This window comes from Schistocerca nitens, chromosome 8 (assembly GCF_023898315.1).
Source record: "Schistocerca nitens isolate TAMUIC-IGC-003100 chromosome 8, iqSchNite1.1, whole genome shotgun sequence".
Classification (NCBI taxonomy): domain Eukaryota; kingdom Metazoa; phylum Arthropoda; class Insecta; order Orthoptera; family Acrididae; genus Schistocerca; species Schistocerca nitens.
Window position 1 is genome coordinate 349,721,503 of NC_064621.1, and position 18,454 is coordinate 349,739,956.

General features: G+C 40.0%; 1 protein-coding gene across 1 annotated transcript in view; it reads right to left on the minus strand.

Moving 5' to 3' along the window:
- LOC126198447 (vacuolar protein sorting-associated protein 45) overlaps window positions 1-18,454 on the minus strand; it is a 124,451-nt gene that overhangs the window by 2,915 nt on the left and 103,082 nt on the right. The window contains exon 11 of the mRNA XM_049934773.1: window positions 5,973-6,103. Coding sequence (XP_049790730.1) covers window positions 5,973-6,103 — 131 coding nt within the window. The remainder of the gene's footprint in view (window positions 1-5,972; window positions 6,104-18,454) is intronic.

The window sequence follows — 18,454 nt, forward strand, 5'->3', positions numbered from 1 at the left end:
CACAGAACACTGGAGTTTACATCCAAGTCCCAATATTTTGATAAATTATAGGTGTGGCTAATTTTAATGTCTAAGTAGTTTCAGTTGCCTGCCAGAAATCCGTTACTGACTTTTGTACATGCATATAAAACTCAGTTCTGAACCCCTACATAGGGGATAATGTATATGTAAATTATTACTAGTATTGTGGTTGTGAATTGCACACTTTTTACCTTCTGGAATATATGCTAGCAATACCATCTGCAGGCATGTACAATAACCAGCCAGAACTTACATACATGTTAGTGTTACATCTGTTTACTATCCATTAGGATGCACGAGAACTTCACACATAGGGCACTGGCCATTGATGTTTACTTACAGTATTGCTAGGTAGTTTTATTTGTTTGGAACTACACTGAATTGCCAAAGAAATTAGAATACTGTTTGATCGGTTACTGCTGGTTATCAAGATTTGAGTGAGTTTGAACACAGTGCTATAGTCTGCATATAAGTGATGGGACACAGCATCTCCGAGGTAGTGATGCAGTGGGGATTTTCCCATATGACCATTTCAAAAGAGTACCGTGAACAGCAGGAATCCAGTAAAACATCAAATCTCTGACATAGCTGTGGCCGGAAAAACATCCTGAAAGAAAGGGAACTACGACTGAAGAGAATCGTTTAACATGACAGAAGTGCAAACCTTCCACAAACTGCTGCAGATTTCAGTGCTGGGCCATCAACAAGTGTCAGCACATGCGAACCATTCAAACAAACATCACTGTTATGGCTTTTGAAACCGAAGGCCCACTAGTACCCTTGATGAGTGCGTGACACAAAGCTTTACACCTCGCCTGGGCCCATCAACACCGACACTGGACTTTTCATGACTGGAAACATGTTGCCTGGTTGGATGAGTCTCGTTTCAAATTGTATCGAGCGGATGAATGTGTACGGGTGTGGACACAACCTCATGGACCCTGCATGGTGTGGGGTATGTGCAGTTAAAGTGATATGGGGCACCTGATATGTCTAGATATGACTGACATGTACGTAAGAATCCTGTCTGCACCTGCATCCATTCGTGTCCACTGTGCATTCTGATCAACTTTGGCAATTCCAGCAGGACACCGAGTGGCTCCAGGAACATTCTTCTGAGTTTAAACACTTCCATTGACCACCAAACTCCCAGACATGAACTTTATTGAGCATATCTGGGCTGCCTTGCAATGTCCTGTTCAGAAGAGATCTCCACCCCTTCTTGCTCTTGCAGATTGATGGACAGCCCTGCAGGATTCATGATTCCCTCCAGCACTACTTCATAGTCAAGTCCATGCCACGTTGCGTTGTGGCACTATTGCGTGCTCACGGGAGTAAGATTATGAGTTTGGCTTTGTCTAGAGGATGGGTTTGATCTTTATAGCAGTAAAATATACTTGTGTCCTCAGATCACATAAATGGTGTGCTTGCATGTGTTCAGCTGAGTTGTTTTTTTACATTCCATGCACTGTACTTTGACAGCCAAACCAGTCACCTAATTCAGGTACTGCTGTTGTGTGTACTCTCTCCATAAACTCAAACCACACTGAACTATTACTGGTCTGGCACAGCTATTTCCTGCTATTGTGAGTTCATCCTGCTGTTGATATTCCATGAAACTCACATTCTATCAGTACTTCCCAACTCTGGTTGATGTGAAAGGCAGTGAAATTCATGGATGCCAGAGACCCCAATATTTGCATAAATTTAAACCCTCCTTGTACATTAGGTTTTCCAACATTTTCATTTCAGTACAATCCTCATTAGAAAGGCCCAGGAACTTAGCGTTTGCTCCACAACTGGTCTCATCATATTTCATGTCATGATTGTATTCGAGGCAGTTGTTCATGACATCTGATGTGACTTGTGTCACTGACGGAATGCAATATACACCTGCTTTCAGAGACTTACACCGACTTCAGCATTATTAAGACGACTTTTTTCTGTAGGAGTCTGTCTTTCTGGATATTGTGTAGATAGGTGATTCTTGGCTTCTCTTTCTCAGACATTCCCAATTTTGAGTGCAACACTCACTCAATTTTATGATTCAAGTATCCATTCCTTCAGAACACTTAACTATACATGTCATTCTTGGTGAGTCTCTTCTTGTCTGAAAGTGTGAGATTGAGGTGTGTGTGTGTGTGTGTGTGTGTGTGTGTGTGTGTGTGTGTGTGTGTGGGCGCGCAAGTTTTCTTTATACAGAACGGCCCAGAAAAATGTAGAGACTCTCTGATAGTTAATATTAATGGAGCAAAATGACATACTGTTACAATTCTTGCACAGAGGGAAGGTTATCTCCATCAGCAGCCCAACAATGTTGATGCTGCTGAACTGTTGACCAAACTACGGCTGCCAGTGTGATAGCCACAGAAGACACCTCGATGGTTTCTCAAAGCTTTTCTGTGTAGGGAGGCGGAGCGCCATCTTGCAAGTAAAGTCTTATTTCCAAACACCACATGAACGCCCAATAGATTAACAAGTTTGTTCATGTGAATGTGAAGATTTTTAGGAGCCCAGTACATGCAGTTGTGATGGTGTACAGTACTTCAGTCTGAATTGCGACTCGTCAGGCCAGGTAATTATCACTACAAACCATTCATCCTCATGAAGTATGCCTTCAAACCACTCGCAGTACTCCATCCTTCGATTCGGGTGCAATTGTTCATAGCGTACAGGAATCTTCGAATGTACACTTTCCACTTTGCACCTTTCAGAATTTGCCATACGCTTTAGCAGCTTACCCTGCTTTCATGTGCACCCTGCTTCACAGATTTTTGAGGTGGCCCAGTAAAGTATTGAAACACAACAGCACTGGAAGCTGGGCTTGTTGATGGTTTTGGTCACCCAGACCTTTCCTTATGTACGTCCTGAATAGTACCGTCAGCTTCACATTTTTCCCGAATACAATAAATTGTTTTACATTTTGGTGGCTGAGTTTCATATACATTATGCCATTGGTGCTGTACCTCCAGTATCACTTCAACAAAGCCTTGCATTGTTCAAACAACAATTTTTCTTCATTCATTTACGCGCTGTCATCTGCTGGAAAATGTGTGACAAGATCTGTTGAGAAAACAATGAACTACACTACCATGCAAAATAGCAGCTATATTATCATTTTCTTCCAAAACTGTTAATCATAGAAGATTGTCTACATTTTTCTGGACCCACAAGCTGAGAAATGGTAGCTGGCCTCCTTTTTCACATCCCATCGTGCAGTTTATTTGTATTAGGATGCGTAAGAGTTCTTCCACTTTTTTCATTCCATGTGGCCACACCAAAAACGTAATGATAGGAAAATGTTGGTTTGGACTTGGCCAATTATAGTGTCTTTGCTTTGTTGTATAGTTTCATCATGAAAGGCAATAACGGACTGGCCATTGCCACACCATTTTTTCATAACATACACCATGAAGGAATTATCTGAATGGGATGGTAATCAGTAGACGTGATGTACATGTACAGAAAAACAAATGATTATAGTTTCAGAAAAAATTTGTGATTTATTCACAAGAAAGAGCTTCACAAATTGAGCAAGAAGGTAGAGCTTCACAAACTGTGCAAGTAGGTAATGTGTTGGTCCATCTCTGGCCCTGAAGCAAGCAGTTTTTTGGCTTGGCATTGATAAGAATTGTTGCAGTCCTCGTGAGAGATATTGTATCAAATTCTGTCCAACTGGTGTCTCAGATCGCCAAACTCCCAAGATTTTAGGAGGGTCCTGCTCATAAAGCTCCAAAGGTTGTCAATTGGGAAGAGACCCAGCGACCTTGCTGGCCAAGATAGGGTTTGACAAGTAGTATCAACTCTCGTTGTGTGCCGGCAGACATTACCTTGCTGAGTTGTAAGCTCACTATGTCTTGCTATGAAGGGCAACAACAAAGAGAGCCATAAACAACAAAGATATGGTGCCTCAGTCATCACTCCTCGTTGCTGGGCCTTATATAGCTGGATCGGTTGGGTATCCCACACAGTCTGGGGCATCTCCAGACACTTTTTTGCTGGTAATTGGGGTTCCATTCGAAACAGACCTCATCACTGAAGGCAATTCTTCTCCAGTGAGTGAAATTCCAGGCCAAAGATGTGTCTGGAGTTGTTCTGGGCAGTTGTGGGATATCAACTGACTGTTGTCCGTCATAAGGACCAAAAACCAGGAATGCCGGTCTGGGGTGCCATTCAGCAAATTTCTTTTGGTTGTCATCTGCGGCACCCATACAACACAGCAGTACGTTTGGCAATAACATAATTGTCCCAACAAAGGTGCAAAATGAGTTCTTGAGCACTTTCACAAGTAATTGGCTTTTCTATCGAAAAGTCAAAGTGCTCGATAGAACATGTATTCAGCCAGGTAACCCACAAAATGTTTGTTGCACAGCAGTGAAATTTATGATTGTGCTTGTCGGAAATATTCAGCTGTTGCAATTTAAGCTGTGCCCTTAGGGTCCTGCCTAAATGGTTCAATATTTCTGCAGGGGACTTCCAACCATTTGTTGAGTCCATATCACAATGAGTTGGTGCACTATGCCAGCCAAAAGAGGATTCGACACAATATTAGGAGCTATCTCACGACTGTTTGTCACCTCAGTGTAAAATCTTAACAACGTCATCTGGATTTGATCTTATGACTCAACTGGGTCAAAAGAATCAGGTTGTTCAATGTTCTGCTCTAGCTCATGCATTTCTATCAACTCTCAATTGACAGCTCCTGATAGTGTGAATCCAGCAATTCTTGAGTCATCACCATCCACATCTAAATTTAATTGTCTGGCAAGATCGACCACTTCTACAATCACATGTGATCAGAATCTTGTGCCGACTCCCCAGGATAGTGGTGGGGGAAAAAAAAAAAAAACGTCATTCAGTTTTTTGTGAAACTCCATTCCAAAATTTTACAGTAATTCTCACAGCATCTAAAACATGAACTGCTTCCAAAAGTCTTTAACAAAGAGCTCATTGTTTTGTCTCATAGCTTCATGTAGATGAGCCAAACCATCGACTTGTTTAGTGAGCTTTAAATACCTTAATGACTCCTGTTCCATTGCTTGAAACAAGCTGGTCGTATTCGGGCACCTTCTTCCAGAAAAGACCAGTTTCATCTGCAATGAATGTGGTTTGGCTCTTGTATCATTGCCTTGAGTTTCTCTGGATAGAGCAAAGCAGTCTCTGCAAGTGCTTGCCACCACTGCTCCACTTTCTGTGATGATATGCCAATTAAGATTACTTTTGAATTGGCTAAACCAACTGTTTCTAGTTTTAAACATTTCATCTTTGGCTGCCTCTGCACCTGCTTCTTTCACTCTCTCAAAAATCAGCTTAGCTTGAGAGCTCACTCTTTTTTGATTATCACGCCATAGTTTTAACTTTTTTTCCACCTCAGCAATAATACTATGACATTTGTGAATGATACTTTATTTTAAAGATTGAGCATTTTTCACAGCTGTGAGCATTTTTTGTTTACCTATTATAATTGTTCTGACTATAGAATCAAATAGATCAAACTATAATTGAAGCCTTTGATAATATTAAGTTTACATTCCAATGATAATTTTCTTTTCGTGTCTGATGCAACTGAAGCAGTCATGCTTTGTTTGGATGACACACAATCTATCAATCAAGCCAGATACCCAAATAACCAAACCTATCATAATCCAAACATTGTGTGTGCGGAGTGGATATTTACAGGTGTGTGATGCTCAAACGACAAATAGCATATAGCTCCAGATTTCTGTAAAAGGGGGAGCGTAAGTCAGGACATTACTGTATATGATTTCTGAGTCGATTCCACTCCTGAGAACTTCTCCTTCCAAAGTTCATCACATACGACATCTTTTGCAGTTCCCCATTTTATTCTTCATTTATAGGAATCAATATTTTGCTGTCCCCCTAAGAATACTTCACACATGAAATGGTTATTTTAATAAAGAAATTAAAGAGCAGCAATAGCTTTTCCATACCTTTTGTTTATCTGCCCTTTTCCCAGATATGGAAAAGAACTTTCTTTCAATTTGCCTTTCACTAAGTCTTCCAAAGTTTCTTTAAGTAACGGTACATGCTGCGTATATACATTTTCAACCCCTTTCAGATCCTGCCAAACAAAAAAGGATTAGTAGGTTCACATAAGCTTTTAAAAATGTAGTATGTGCAAAGAAAAGGTACGATGGCACATATCATTCGGCACTCAGGATAAATAACTTACAAATATTAATCAAACATCTTTGCAAACAAGGAAACAACTGATAAAGATATTGAATTCTTCTGTTATGCTTCCATTTACTCTATCAAAAAGTTTACTACATGAAAGGTTTTAGTATTTTTCAAATCCAGCCTTACCACTTCTACCATTAGTTGCTCTATTTTTGCTGTTAATTGTAGTGCTGTCATTGCCAGAGGTGGAATATAATGGTTGGTACAAATTACTAAGCAAAAGCTAGCTAAAAGGACTGCCTTTTAAGTTTTTATAAACTACCACTACAGTGCATTATTGAGATATGACACTATTGTTTTAACATTTGACATCTGTCATTAAAACAATGACAACTCAAAACTGAGTGAGCAGTTTGTTTACAGTGAGTTTATGAAGAAACAAGTATTGTGAAAAAATGCAACAATACATGAAGGTTTTAACTGGGAGCTTTTTAAAATTTTTGGAAACGAGTGTAACAATTCACAGTTCAACTTTCAGTCGTCTGTCACCTTCAGAAATTGGAATATTACAGTGTGGTTGTCCTTTCGAACCCATAAGAATTTATGAAGGTATGTCAAAATTTGTTGTTCCCAAAAAAACAAAAACCTATTCTGGGCACAACACGATTATACAGAATCAGCAAATGACTTACTGTAAGACAGAAGCATGCTTAGGCACAGCATGAACAGGAAAGAGATCTGTCCCTGATGGATTCTGCACAATTGAACTGAGACTTAAAAACAGGCTAGTGTCAATTGGTGGAAAAAATGCTCAAAAAACTACGGCCACAGAAATGAAAAATTTGTACACAACATGACAACAGGAGACAAAGTCTGAATATATCTGTACTAGCTGACAACTAAAAAACCTGAGTTTCTCCTAGAATGTAAAACATTCAAACAACTTCGAGGAATGCAGCCAGGTGACGTCTTTGACAACCAAAGATATTTCAACATTCGTACACCCCTCATTTCCAAGGCACAAATGCAATGAGAGAGTAGACAGGACAAATGCAGCTATGAACCATAATATGGCACATCCGAAAGACAACATGCACTCACCTACATATACAGGGACAGAACATGACTCCAAACAGAATTTAAGTAAAAGCTTCCATATCTGTGTATACAATCACTTGCTAATTTAATCTCAACTACTTTCTTAATAACAATATCCCAATAACTGGAAGTGTATGTCATTCCACAGGATGACCGGTACCAAGGTAATGGTCTGCAATAGCAGATTTACTTGGATGGTGTTACGTGTGTGTGTGTGTGTGTGTGTGTGTGTGTGTGTGTGTGTGTGTCGCTTATGCTCAATACACTAATTGTCTACAGTCCTGCCACTAACCACATCAAGCAAGAATTCAAAGAGAAACACAAGTCTGTAGCTCAGGCCAGTACCTACATCAGAGCAGACAAGGAGTCTCCCAGGGCTCATCTGTGGCACGAAAAACCCAACTCGCAGCCAAACCTTCCACAACCCAAGACAGTTACAGAGCAAAGAATGGCTCATAGCCAGGAGATTCACAATAGTAAAAGAAAGAAGGCACAAAAACGTAAAAGACATCAGTTACACCAAAAATAACAAAACAAGGTAAAAAAAATACGATCAGGTCAGTATGTCGGTGGATTCAAGCGAGTGTCCCCTGGAGCTCTCCATGTGACAGAGGCTGTCTGGCCCACAGCTGTTGCACCCACAGCCTGTTACAGTGAAAGTGTTAAAGAGAGGAATAGCCCTAGTGGCAGGCACAGAAAAACCTCAAGGAGAGGGCGCTAAATATATCTTGAGCTATCTTTACATTTACAGTAATAAAAAATAAGTCTAAGAAAGTTTTATTTAAACTGATTATACACATACACAAGACAATGACATCTTATGATATAAAAAAGTTACAATTGTGGTTCTCTTCCTTAAATGATGAATTCTATGTGCCTATTCTTCCTGGCAAATTTGTTAATTACATTGTCAATAGGACAATCAGTGTCAGGGTGAGTGTTTAACAGAGCTAAGCCTTTAAGTCGATCCTCCTCCATAACCTATCGAGATCAATAGAATGGCGTGACTTTTCTCGGAGGTATGTGTCAGCTATCAATGTGCCAGATAGAAACGTATAGAATACGACGGCGTGGATGTGCCTGCTACATAGGAAAGTACAACTACTCAATTCAGGAGAGTCGACTGACAAAACAAACAAACGAATAGTGTGCAGGCTGATTGGCGAGGGCGGCACGGTGGCAACGGGGGCAGGGCGGAGGGGGGTGGGGGGGGGCACATGCCCCCCATACGTATCCGCCACTGAATAGAGGTATATTTATAACGAAAAATGGTACAGATTTTACCACATGCAAAAGCAGGATCACAGACATAAATAATGCTTCCCAAACATGAGTCACCCAACATAAAGGTCGATATTGGACTCATAGTAAGGAATATACCTCCTCAGGCACTAATGCATATTTTGCACATGTTATTCAAGCTGTTGAGGAGTCCTTGGTGATACTGTCCCACTTCTCTCTGAAGGCAGTTTTCAGTTACTGCACAGTTCAGGGAGGAAGAGTTGGTTGAGAAACATGTCTCCCAACAGCATCCCAGGCGTGTACTATAGGGTTTATGTCTGGGGAGTAAGCTAGCCATTCCATAAGTTCAATATCTTCACTTCACACACCTTAGCTGTCCTGTGTGCGCCGTTATTGTCATCCATATAAAGAAAGTCGGGACCTACTGCATCCCTAAACAGACATGATCCAGAATAACCTCCCTAGAATACCACTGTGCCATAATAGTACCTTGTGCAAAGATATGCAGCAGTGTACGGCCACTGTGAATAATGTTTGCCCACACCGTAGTGCCTAAGCCATAACAATGACTTTCATGAACATTCTGTGGTGCTTAACATGTTTCCCTCTCTCTCCACACTAACTGGTGGCCAGAATCACTTGTTACAGTGAAGTGGGCCTCATTGGAGAACACACTGGACAGCTGTTTCTGACCCCAATTAACAAGCTCCCAACACCAATGAACTCTTTCTCAACATGCTTGATTGAAGTGGGATGCATTTAACAAGCTTTCAAACATACAAAATGGCCTTATTTAATGCCCACAAAATGGTTCTGGCACAGGGACATGTACTGATAGTGGTTGCAAGATCCTCAGGAAGCTCCTAGGCATGAGATGTCTGTTTCTTTTCACCACTAGGGCTTCATAAAACCCTGTACCGTAGCCACGGTAGTGACACAGTGACCGACTTCGAGCCGTCCATCTGCTCATCCACGATTGTAAGCACTCAAATGATGTCTTGTGCAGACATATCGCCGTACCACACGAAATACCGCACTCATCGGTTCTGCAATAACCTTCGTCAAACACCATACTGCGCGCACAGTCGAATGCATACAGTGTGTTCATGCACAGGCTTTGCTGCATTTGACACTTCCCACTCCCTATATTTCCTTTTACTATCATTGGTTGGGTATTCTGCAGCAGTTGGCTGTTGTTCCTTAGCAAGTGTCAAGCAGTTTAAAAGCAATTGCAACACTAAAAAGAGGGATGATGTGGGACAAAAAAAAATTGAAGAACTTCACAAACATAACAAAACTGATGTCATAACGAAAAAGACTATGTAATCAACTAATATGATCTGTAATTGTTATTGTAATCTCTGTTCCTTTTGATAAAGGATTGCCTCACTTCCCTTTTGTTTCTTGGTAGTGTAAGAAGCCATTTTGTTACGAGGCATGAAAACTTGTAAGCTTCATGTAATATTTAGACTAAATATAATCAAATATTACTTAAAAGTGTCACTAATGTTTTACTGTAACAACTCCTATACTCATGAAGTGATATATATTAACAATTTATGCAAATTTTATAGGGGAGGCGCGGAGGTCAATGCCTTGTTCTAGATGATAGCGGCCTAGAGTCGTAATAAATATTTTAATATTTGCTAATTGTGACAAATAAATAAAAATAAATGTAAATGTAGGAGATTTCTCTTGATTAGTGGTTCTTCTTTTGAAACAGTAGTAGTAGTCATTTTTGCTAATATTGAACCATATTCATTTAACGTGATTTTAGATCCCAGCTTAACGGAGATTGCGAGAATCTTCTCAGCATTGCAATTTAACAAAAGCAATTATGCAGCTGTAAATCTGGAATATTGTGTGTTGGTAGTGTCTTTTGATATAAAAACAGCTCGTTGGGCAAACTAACTGCAAGAAGTACCATAAGAGTCAATAACCTAAATAATTTCTCAGTTGTGAAGCAAGCAGAATAATACTAACTCCAACTTTAAATAATATATAAATATCAACAACACCAATACGTAAAAAAGAGAACCACCACAATGACCAAAGGAGCTGACAAAGGAGGTATGGTCATGTATGACTAAGGTTAGAAAGTCATGAATAGCGGATACCACATGTTGACAAGAGTAACACTGATCTATAGCCTGCAGACTGCTCATTGACTCATTACATATTCAAGTACAGTCAAAGGAGGTCTGTTTAAAGAAATGCAGGGCTCTGTTATTAACTACAACCTCTGCTGTAGAAACACTACATGTTCCCTGTAACAGATCCTGTTCCTGAACAGTGGGAGATGTAAAAGCATATCCCATCCTATCCATTGTTTCAAAGCTGTCAGTGCAAATGACAGTAGCACCCTGATACTCTTGAAGAATTGAAGGAACAGATGCCAAAACCTGTTCTTGAAACATATCGGCCTCAACTCATGGTCTGGGTATTAATCATGAGGTGAGGAATTGGGAGAACTTGCGAGGTAGGCAGAAGGCCTTGAGGTATGTTCAAATGATAGTCCTACCTGAGAGCAGCTGTTGGAAGGAGGGGTTCAACACCTTGTATGCAAAAATAATTTGGTACACTGGGTAATTTGGAAATTCTCAGATGGTGATTGCATAATTCAGCAAGAGTTTAAGAATTGGTTCCATTGTAACTGAAGAGGGAAAATCCTCTGTCGGGCAAGGAGACGGTCTATGGGCCTAGTCCAGAAGGGGTCTGTGGTCTACCTATGATGATGGATTGGATCCAACAATTTCGAAGATAAAGATGCAACTGAGCCATAAACCTGACTATTATAGGTCAATCAGGACAAGACCAGAACCAACAACAGTTTTGGGTTAGGATGGGCCATGATACTACGACAAATGCACTGCCGGAGAGAACTGGAAGCCGTGGGAGAGGGTCTAAGTGGAGGCCCTTTGGATTGTGCCTTGGAGCTGGCTTTGAGACAAGGCTACAGATTAGGAGCTACACTGAATCCAGAATTCATCATCATATGCATGGGAGTGAGCAGTGATAACATAGAGGTCACTAGCACATTGATGGTGTGTACCAGCTCTAACCTGAGACAACTCGTTGGATAAAAATTGATGAATATTGACCAGTAGGGAGCCTCAAAAGCCCCATTCATGAAGGGCAAGTAAAATGTGATGGCACCAAGTGATGTCTGTGTAGGTGTAAAAACACTTCACTAATATGTCAGTGTTTGAAAATGCCTGTCCTATTGCTGTTTCCAACCTTACCAACCAGTTATGATCATCCCTCCTCGGAGCCACACTGACAGAGGGACAAAACGGTCCCCAATTTCAGAACCCAGAATATTTGTTGGGCTACCATCCTCTCAAGCAGTCCAGACAGCACTTTGGTGAGGCTAATCAGTTGTAGCTGTCCAATGGACATTGTGTTTCTCCCTGGTTTAAGAATTGAGATGATGATACTGTTTCATCATTTCAAAAGGAAACAACATTCTAGCCAAATATTGTTGAAGACCCAGAGTAGATGGAGTATTTGATTAACATTCAGATTTTGGATAATTGATTGTGAATCAGATGAGGACTTGCTGCGTTCATTATATAATAATGGGGACATAGGAGCTAAAGGATAAGGAGATGTATTAAACTTTTTATATAAGTGAAAGGTAGCCAGGTGCAAAGTGAGTTGAAAGATATTCGGCAAGGACTGACACACTGGTACAAATACCACCACAAAGGAAGAGACCAAGAACAGTCATCTGTATCTGGCAGTCCAGAAGACTATAGAGCTCAACCCACACTTGGGAGAAAGAGGCATGCATTCCCAAAGAAAAGACTTAACTGAGCTATCCAGGTATGATTCACACTACACCCTCACAGCTTTACTCCTGACAGTACCTCTCTCCTACCTTCCACTCCTGAGGAATACCTGCATATCTTGCAGTACAGCTTTTGCTCACAAGAGGCAAAGGTTCTATGTTATTGTTGTGTTTATAGACAAGAGGGGGATTTGTTTTGATGAACTGGCATTTGCAGTTAACAGTCAATGAGAAATATTCACATTTTGCCTATTGGGGTAGTTTTGCACGATTCTGTGGACAAATGTCAGAACAGTTCAGACTTCATCAGTCGCTGAATTATCCGGACTACCTTATAATTAATTATTCTTCTTTTCCTGCCTTTTCTTGTATCTCAATGGGGTTGGCATTGTTATATATCAGTTTTGGTGTGTTAGTGGCTTTGGTGACCAGATGCATTCTTGAGCCCCCGCCACCCCCCCCCCCCCCCTCCTCCAGGAAGGAAGTAGTTGCACAGTGTGTATCTGAGGCGGGATGTGGGTACCAGCCCAGCATTCTCCACCTAGAAACCACATCCAGGCTGGTCAGTTCACCAGCTTGCATCGCCAATCTGCAAGGCAGGTTCGATCAGGGGCTGTCTCCTCCCCATAAAAAGTTCTATCTAGGTGGGTTACTACCTGATAATGTTAGTGATACTTGCAATCTATACTACTACATAAAGACTAATCACTGATAACATTGCTACCAAATTTCTTGAAAAGTATTTGACTGATTTACTTCAAATTTTTACATAACACTCTAATGAACATGACAGACACAGGCTATATATTTTTAATGCATGTAATGTATAAATACAAATTTAATGTAGAAATGGGAAATGTTAGTAAAAATCTCCAAGTTCTTGACCGATTTACTTCCCTATTAAAGTTCAACAAATGATAATGTACATGTTTTCTGTTGAAACTGACTGCGGGAACAAAATGCTGTGCTGTGAAAATGTGTGGTTTCATTTTCTTTCTTGCAGTTTCAACTACAATAGCAAAGCATATAAACCATTAAATAAGTTGTTTCTCATATATATATTCTTTCTCCTTACATATAATTTCAAACAAAAATTGCACAACAATGTGCTGTTTCGTTTTCTTGCTTGCCATCATTTTACAGAAAACAGGAAATGTGTATTTCTAATCAGAGTACTACTACGGAATCTGAATCGCCCAAAACTTTGTACTCCTACTCATTCGCAGATTAAAACTATGTGAAATATTGTCACTGAAGCTACTGTCCTCAAGATCCAGCAGCTGGAGAGGTTTCTGTCATAGCTCACATAATAATGATCCCAACCGATTTTCACATTTATTTTAAGTGACTTCACTTCCCAATGAAGGTTTCATTATCAACAACAATAAACACTGCTCAAAGTCAGGCAGGGTTGGGTGGGGGTAACAGGACAGGTACGGGGAGGATGTGAAAGGCACGCAGGCAGACAGACAAAGGCATTATCCGAATGGGACAGAAATCGGTAGACGTGACCATGATGTACGTATACAGACAAACAAATGATTACAATGTATTTAAAAGTAAGACCTTCACAAATTGAGCAAGTCAATTATGTATTGATACACCTCTGACTGTTATGCAAGATGTTATTCAGCTTCGCATTTACTGATATATTTGCATCCCGAGCTGGTGGGAGGGGCCCTGCCCATAATGCTGCAAATTTTCTCAATTGGCGAGAGATCCAGTGACCTTGCTGGCTCAGGTAGGATTTGGCAAAAATGAAGACAAGCAGTGAAAACTTGCCGTGTGCAGGGAGACATTATCTTGCTGAAATATAAAACCAGAATTGCTCGTCTGTCATCTCTCTAGGTTGCCCACTTCCTTCTTGACACTGTATACAGTCATGTTTCACCCACTCCTACCAACATCATCAAAAAGTTGCATCCCTCTGATTCAAATGTCGAGTGATTCGTCAACTACTCCAACCAGCTTCACTGAGCCCAACTACATATCCTCTATCAAATGCTGACATCTGCATATACTGTTCACACACCTGTCTGCGCAGCATGGTTACTGTCCAATTAGGTACACAGAATGAAATTTGCAGTAACTTTATTCACTGCTGTCCCCTGTTAACTATCGTTGCCATCTGAGCCATGAATTTGTGCTGCAGCATCACACATTTGGCCGCTGGCCGCCAGAGTTCACAGTTTTGCAGTTCTGCCAATACCTGTATGACCACTTTGAATAACTCCTCCACAGTGAATTTTTTTGTCTTTAAAGTGTATTTTCATTTAACTTTTTTATGCTAGAAAATCTGTTATTTTTCCTATTACATATGGGTAAGCCTTGCCTGCTCATTTCAACCAATAGATACCACTCTTTCAGTATACAATATAATATTCTTTCTGTCTTGGGAATTATCATTCAGTCTGTGATGGAAGTACTATCCAAATATGTCTCATTCAGCTAGGAACTGGTTCCACCCCCATTGGGATTGCACTGGACTCGGCTGTCATGACCGTGGAGAAACCTAAATGGTTTATGCTGAGTCCATATTTATATTGATTTTGAAATTATTATTCTGCATTAGCAATTTTTTTTTTGTCGTCTCTTGGTTAGTGTAACATATCACTTTGCTGAAGTGATGTGTCACACAAGCATTTACTGCACTGTTGCAAGATGTTTGCCATGTTTATTTCTGTAATGAGTTAGTATAGTGTACAGTTTGGCTGCATGTTTTATTTGTGCATAATCATTATGGAATGGATGGATGCAGCATATCAGCAAGCCAGGACAACAACAGTCACCTTACCATGTTCGTGGTACATGCTGGTTGGATGGTTTGCTCTGTGTCATTGGGTCTTGCCTTGGAGATATGGTGCAAGCCATGGAGGAAGAGCAGCCATGAAAATGCCCAAGATGTCACAGGGACAAGAGAAATTTTGTTATCTAGCCATTCAATTGGAATCAGTTAAATAAGACAGTCCAACTTTGGATAAAGTCCTTATCAAAATATCTGTGATGTTCCGAATAATGAATCAATTTCGTAATGCACGATCAGTGCAAACAATAGTACAATATATGATACCTTGTTTATGAGAAGCATCATATTTATTTCAAAAATTGCATGTTGGACTGGATTCTTAACTTTCAGCTATAACTGCAGCACTTCGAGAAACAAAGTTTGATGAGAGGTTATATCATGGTAAAGAAACAGTGGAACACTGCATGTGGCAACTGGTGATAACCAGAACAAGTAGAACTGGGAATATATAAAATTGTTGAAGAACAAGAATAGTAAAAATAAACCTGAAATTTTCAAGATAATTGGTGATTTCTGGGTTCGAAGATTTGGTAGAGTTGGTATCTGTTGTCTGTAGCAACAAAGGTCGACAGCAAATATTATTCTGCAGTGCAAAATCAATTAAGAGCACTGCAAAATAAGAATTCTGAAAGGTTTGAGTAGTTTGACAATTACTAAATCCTTCAAGTACAATTACGATGGAGAAGAAACTAACTAGTCCACAAGTTGGAAGATTTTCCATTATGATTACACAGGGCTTCGACTGTATTAATCCCAAGAGCCTACATCAAGTTAATTAGTTGCAAAAAGGTTTTTGGTGGTAGTGTTCATTTTGTGGGGTACACAGCAAATAGTTATGCAACAAGAGTTTGTCGGTGTACCACAGCAGACACAGCTTGCCTTGTTACAGTATTAAGTTGAAGTTAATTTGTGTTACTGCAGACAGTGTACACCTGTGGTGATGAGGAGACTGGATGCAGACGTGCTAATATGGTTCAGAACATTTATTGCACAATTGGATAATGGCATAAAGGAATTAACTGCTAATATAGAGAATACTAAAACCAAATTAAAATATGAAATAAAAACATGACACTCGAGCAAATAAATACCAAACTTGAACATCATATCAATAAGTCGTGGAAGGGAAAACAAGAAATCCAAAGTAACATATTGTGGTTACAGAGCTTTCCACCTTAACAGAGGAGCTAAGTTCTGAAATACTGAAACAATGCAAGTTCTGAAATACTGAAACAATGCAACTTAGTTTGTAATGAAAGATGTGGACAAGAACTTTAAGAATTTAAAAAATTAACCGATCAGAAATCTAACACAATACATGATTAAATCTCAGGCATTGAAGTAGGCTTATAAGTATTGGAACAAAACAAAGATTCAGATGTGGCCATAATTTCAGGCTCTGTACTTCCTAGGTTGAAGGAGCGTATTGTCGGCTTAGTCGATAATAACATATGAGAAAGGATAGCATTGTCTGTAGGTACACTTCTAATGCAGAAACGGATAGAACAGGACGCAAGCAACTGAAAATTTTAGAACAGGACGCAAGCAACTGAAAATTTGGGATAAATTAACAAGACTAAGGGTTATACATACAAAATCAAATAGGGGTAATGCAGGAGTAGGTTTAATAATGAATAAAAAATAGGAGTGCAGGTAAGCTACTACAACAGCATAGTGAACGCATTATTGTTGCCAAGATAGACACGAAGCCTACGCCTACTACAGTAGTACAAGTTTATAAGCCAACTAGCTCTGCAGATGAAGAAATTTATGAAATGTATGATGAGATAAAATAAATTATTCAGGTAGTGAAAGGAGACGAAAATTTAATAGTCATGGGTGACTGGAATTCGACAGTAGGAAAAGGAAGAGAAGGAAACGTAGTAGGTGAATATGGATTGGGGCTAAGAAATGCAAGAGGAAGCCACCTGATAGAATTTTGCACAGAGCATAACTTAATACTAGCTAACACTTGGTTCAAGAATCATGAAAGAAGGTTGTATACATGGAAGAACCCTGGAGATACTAAAAGGTATCTATAATAGTAAGACAGAGATTTAGGAACCAGATTTTAAATTGTAAGACATTTCTAGGGGCAGATGTGGACTCTTGACCACAATCTATTGGTTATGAACTGTAGGTTAAAACTGAAGAAACTGCAAAAAGGTGGGAATTTAAGGAGATGGGACCTGAATAAACTGAAAGAACCAGAGGCTGTACAAAGTTTCAGGGAGAGCATAAGGGAACAATTGACAGGAATGGGGGAAAGAAATACAGTAGAAGAAGAATGGGTAGCTCTGAGGGACGAAGTAGTGAAGGCAGCATACGATCAACTAGGTAAAAAGACGAGGGCTAGTAGAAATCCTTGGGTAACCGAAGAAATACTGAATTTAATTGATGAAAGGAGAAAATACAAAAATGCAGTAAATGAAGCAGGCAAAACGGAATACAAACGTCTCAAAAATGAGATCGACAGGAAGTGCAAAATGGCTAAGCAGGGATGGCTAGAGGACAAATGTAAGGATGTAGAGGCTTATCTCATGAGGGGTAACATAGATACTGCCTACAGGAAAATTAAAGAGACCTTTAGATAAAAGAGAACCACTTGCATGAATATCAAGAGCTCAGATGGAAACCCAGTTCTAAGCAAAGAAGGGAAAGCAGAAAGGTGGAAGGAGTATATAGAGGGGCTATACAAGAGTGATGTGCTTGAGGACAATATTATGGAAATGGAAGAGGATGTAGATGAAGACGAAATGGGAGATGCGATACTGCGTGAAGAGTCTGACAGAGCACCGAAAGACCTAAGTCGAAACAAAGCCCCGGGAGTAGACAACATTCCATTAGAACTACTGACAGCCTTGGGAGAGCCAGTCCTGACAAAACTCTACCATCTGGTGAGCAAGATGTATGAGACAGGTGAAATTCCCTCAGACTTCAAGAAGAATATAATAATTCCAATCCCAAAGAAAGCAGTGTTGACAGATGTGAAAATTACCGAACTATCAGTTTAATAAGTCACAGTTGCAAAATACTAACGCGAATTCTTTACAGACGAATGGAAAAACTGGTAGAAGCCAACATCGGGGAAGATCAGTTTGGATTCTGTAGAAATGTTGGAACACGTGAGGCAATACTGACCCTACGACTTATCTTAGAAGAAAGATTAAGGAAAGGCAAACCTACGTTTCTAGCATTTGTAGACTTAGAGAAAGCTTTTGGCAATGTTGACTGGAATACTCTCTTTCAAATTCTGAAGGTGGCAGGGAGCGAAAGGCTATTTACAATTGGTACAGAAAGCAGATGGCAGTTATAAGAGTCGAGGGACATGAAAGGGAAGCAGTGGTTGAGAAGGG